Here is a 4792-nt window from a genome sequence, read left to right as displayed (position 1 = left end):
ACTCAACATAATTTTTATTCTTTGACCAAATATTATTTTTGAAAGTGTCAATCAATCAATCAATCAATCGATTATACTCAATCAATCAATCATACTCAGTGAAGTCCCATCGACAACAAGGCTATAAGTAGGGTCTGGGGAGGGTGGAATGTAGGCACACTATACCTCTATCCAAAGGATAAAGAGATGGCTTACAGAGAGACTCTCGGCTCTAAATACATATGTATGGAGCAAAAGAAAGGAAATCAAAGTTCAATAGCTATGTAAAGAACTAATAATAATATGTATGAAGCAGAACAACGGAGATCAACTTCAACAGTTATATCAAAACTAATAATACTAATAGTAATAGTAATAATAATAGTAATAATAATAATACATGCGGGGGAATACCATTATGGTATGTGTCCTAAATAAGTTAAGTAGCCCTAAGGTATTCATTTATTCCTAAAAATCCTTAACTTTAATTCTACTTCTTCAAAGATTCCTATCCTCAACCATGTCCTCGGAAAGGTTTAGGTCTATGAGATCATGCCTAATCCTCTCATCCCAAGTCAATTTAGGTCTTCCTCTACCCCTTCCACCCTCTATAGTAATGTTTTATACGGATCTAACAGGATTCGTCAACTGTCTTCTCTTCACATGCCCAAACCATCTCAATCTCCACTCTCTTATCTTGTCGGCTATGTTTGTTACCCCTAATCTCTCTCGAAACACAACGTTTCTTATTCGGTCTAGCCTTGTATGCCCACACATCCAATGTAGCATTCTCATTTCTGCTACCTCCATCTTCTGCACTTGTGCCTTCTTGATGGCCCAACAATCTGTTCCATATAGCATTGTAGGTCTAACTGCAACCCTATAAAATTTTCCCTTTAGTTTAGTCGGGAAAGTCTTGTCGCACAATATACATGTGGCTGATTTCCATCTACACCATCCTACCTGAACTCGATGAGTCACATCACCGTCTAATTCCCCATCGCTCTGAACAAATGATCCTAGATACTTGAACTTTGTTACCTGGGGGATCACCTGCCCTTCGATGGTGATCTGTACGTCCTCATTGTCATTTATCCCACCAAAATCACAATGTAGGTACTCTGTCTTATAGCAGCTAATTTTTAAACCTTTTGTCTCTAAGGTTGTTCGCCACTCCTCAAGCCTCATGTTTAGATCTTGTTTTCTGTCAGCAAGTAACACAATATCGTCTGCGAACATCATGCACCACGGCAGGATCCTCTGAATCGACTTTGACAACTCATCCAAGACTACTGCAAAAAGAAACAAACTCAACGCTGACCCCTGGTGAAGACCCACCTCTACAGGGAAGGGATCAGTATCCCCCACTGGCGCACGAACACTTGTTTCACTCCTTGTATACATATCCATAATTATCTCTATGTACTTCGTGGGTACTCCTCTACTCACCAGGCACTCTCAGAGAACCTGTCGTGGCACACTGTCGTAGGCCTTTTCCAGGTCAATAAACACTATATGTAGATCACGCTTCTTCTTCATATACTTTTCCATTAATTTTCTTATGAGGTGTATTGCCTCTGTTGTGGAACGCCCCGGCATGAAGCCAAATTGGTTGACCATAACCTGAGTTTGTCATCTAAGTCTAACCTCAATCACTCTTTCCCATAGCTTCAGAGTATGGCTTAGTAGTTTGATTCATTGGGCGTCTCATTTATTCTTATAGATAGGAACTACAACGTTGCTCCTCCACTGGTCTGGCATCTTACCTGATTTGAGAATACTATTTAACAGTTATTTTTGAAAGTGTGTTTAAAAGAAAGTTATATACGTGCTTCGTTATTCTGAAAAAGTGTTTAAAATAAAGTAAAATTATTATAATTATTAATGTTATATTTATAAAGTTTATTATCGTTAATAGTAATAATATTATTGTGATTATTATTATTATTATAATAATTAGGTCAGCACTTCACCGCTCCCTTTGCCTTATTAATCAAAGTCTCAGTCATAGACACCACACTTTCTCTCATTCTCTCTCTAGAGATCAACTCAACTCTCCCTTCACAGCCAGCCATGGCCCCTGAAAAGGTATTCAATATTCATTTTGTTAATTAATTAGCATCCAAATTTTCATAATTGGTTTTATATATATATTAATTTTCTGTTTCATGAATGGAAACTTTAGGTGACCGATATGGTCCTCAATGTTGATCTCAAGTGCCCCGACTGCTACAAGAAGGTTAAGAAGGTTATCTGCAAAATTCCCCGTAAGTTTCTTCATTTATTATTTTTATTTTTTTGTTTGTTTTTTGTTTGTGTATATAAATTAAAAGCAATTACGAATATTCAGAATATTATTTATGGATAAATGCATCTCTTATCATCTGTTGAAGTTTTCAGAATATTATTTATGGATATATTACAAGTATATTCACCATGACATTTTTACCAAAGAAAGTATAGTTTTAACTAATTTCAAGTGTTGGGTCATGAATTTCTTACTTGGAGTTGAAGGCTGATATTAGATTCAAAATAATCATCAAAGGCTAGCTTGTAGTTTATTAATATCACAACTGGGCCAGTTTTTGACCGGTTTCCGTACAGAGAATTACAAACTGGTGCCTAACCTACGGTTTCTATCATATCCAAACTGGTTTTTACATAATCGGTTTCAAATTAGTTACCACACAAGGTTAAGTCCCATATTAGATGAAAAAGATGATGTTAATTTGCTGTTGAAAAAAGATCAAAATAATAAATATTGATTGGAGGTACAATATATTTGGTGCTTTGCATTTAGTGAATGGTTAATTCCATTTATGATTAATATTGACAAATGGTACATGCAAATTAATACTAATATTTAATATTTTTTTGGTGACAAAATAGAAATAAGAGATCAAGTATTTGATGTGGACAAAAACACGGTAAAGATCAAGGTGGTATGTTGTAGCCCTGAAAAGATTCGGGACAAGCTTTGCTACAAGGGTGGAGGTGCAATTCAGAGCATAGAGATCATTGAAAAGCCCAAGTCGGCTGGCGACAAGCCTAAAGAAGGCGAGAAGCCTAAGCCGGCTGGTGACAAGCCTAAGGAAGCTGACAAGCCCAAGCCGGCTGCTGACAAGCCTAAGGATGCAGGGAAACCGAAAGAACCCGAGAAGCCCAAAGCTGCAGACAAGCCCAAGGAACCACAAAAGCCCAAACCCGCGGACAAGCCCAAGGAGGCCGAAAAGCCCAAACCGGCCGAAAAGCCTAAGGATTCAGGAAAACCACCAGAACCCGATAAGGCTAAACCTAAAGACGCGGAAAAACCCAAGGATGCACCAAAGAAACCCAATGCTGGTCCAAGTCCGGATGTTGCAAAGATGGTGTATGAGCCCGTGCACGGCTACCCACAGATGTACCCACCATCAGGTTACCCGATGGTGGGATACGGGCAATATTATGATCATGGTTATGGTGGCGCTCCCTTTCAGCATGGCTATGGCATGCCAATAGCGCCACCACCACCGCCACCAACTTACGGTGGGTTTGGATATGATCATAATGGGTATAATGGGTACAATGGGAACCGAAATCATTACACTAGCAATGATTATGGAGGTCAAGAGGATGGTGAAGGTTGTTCAATCATGTAAACCGGTGGTTGTAGGTTGGTCACTTTCATGGTGAAACAAATCTTGAAGATTATAAATAATTAAGGTTTGGATATATCATTTTATATTATCATAAAACATTTGGCTATTTGTATATGCCAGAAAGAGATTGAATATTGTTTAAAGAGTTTTTTTTTTGTTATAAAAATAAAAAGAAAATAAAGACATCGGGAAAAGGTTTACATACAAGTCAAAAGGCATGATATAAGAAAGGAGAAGCTTTTTAAAATGTTTGTTTCTATTAGGCAACTATACGCTGGCATTTCACAAGCATGTTCATTGATTTGTTTCAAAAGTTTAAATTTAATATGATATATGAAAATGTTCGAAGTTTCGGCCATCGAATTATGTGTTCTTGTATCGTCATTGTGACACTCATATCATTGAAACCATAATAGTTATAAAAAACAATGCATAAAAGTTTATTCTATTTTTTGTGTTCCATTTAGTTTTTTATTTTTATTTTTATGTGTGTTCATTGTATGTAGTAGTTATGATTGTATTGTGTTTATTATGTTTTAGCGAGAGAATTATTATTATTATTATTATTATTATTATTATTATTATTATTATTATATAGTTTGTGTTATATGTATTTTATAATTATATTTTTATTGTCATTAAATAGTTAAATTCGGTAATATTTGGTATTTTTAAAATTTATATGTTTGATTCCACATTGTTTTAATTAGCTTTAAGATATGAAGATCAAACTTTATATGCTTGATTCCACGTCTTCTCCATTTAATTTTTAACAAAAAAAATCTTTTTATGATGGGTTGATTTGAAGACTTAATGACCTAGTTTAAACAAAAATTAAACGGGTGATCTATGTGAAACAATTTTAAAATTTTATTACTATTATGTGATACTTTTTTAAAATATTAACATTATTGGCAATATCCCAATCACAATAATCGTATTATAACTGCAAGTAGTAATTTGAATAATCGATTTATTCTATTCAAAAGTCTTTTTTCTTGAAAAGCACAAAATAATTATTGGCTTATTGGGGAAGAAAATTTTGAACGAAGAGCGGCTAATGATATTACGTTTTTTGCATGTGGGGTGCATCGCAAACCCACTCTTGACATATTAAAACACAAATAAAAATATAATATTTAAAAATTAAAAAACATAATTCACCGTCAAAACTA

At 35.1% G+C, this 4792-nt stretch overlaps 1 protein-coding gene across 1 annotated transcript; it reads left to right on the top strand.

Moving 5' to 3' along the window:
- The first annotated feature begins 1964 nt into the window (after window positions 1-1964).
- Window positions 1965-3874, top strand: LOC143582993 (uncharacterized). Its single transcript, XM_077065426.1, has 3 exons — window positions 1965-2067; window positions 2165-2246; window positions 2869-3874. Exons 1-3 carry the CDS (start codon window positions 2053-2055, stop codon window positions 3615-3617), a joined length of 846 nt encoding a protein of 281 aa, XP_076921541.1. The 5' UTR covers window positions 1965-2052; the 3' UTR covers window positions 3618-3874.
- The last annotated feature ends 918 nt before the right edge of the window (window positions 3875-4792 follow it).

This window comes from Bidens hawaiensis, unplaced genomic scaffold, assembly GCF_021521415.1.
Source record: "Bidens hawaiensis isolate Kalapana, Puna unplaced genomic scaffold, B.hawaiensis_p1.1 tig00032099_1, whole genome shotgun sequence".
Taxonomy (NCBI): Eukaryota; Viridiplantae; Streptophyta; class Magnoliopsida; order Asterales; family Asteraceae; genus Bidens; species Bidens hawaiensis.
This window is presented reverse-complemented; position numbering and strand designations above follow the sequence as displayed.

Bases quoted from the DNA above. Each gene is read 5' to 3' on its own strand.
- LOC143582993 (XM_077065426.1), top strand. The intron at 2,247-2,868 runs GTAAGTTTCTTC...GTGACAAAATAG, and splicing joins GGTTATCTGCAAAATTCCCC to AAATAAGAGATCAAGTATTT.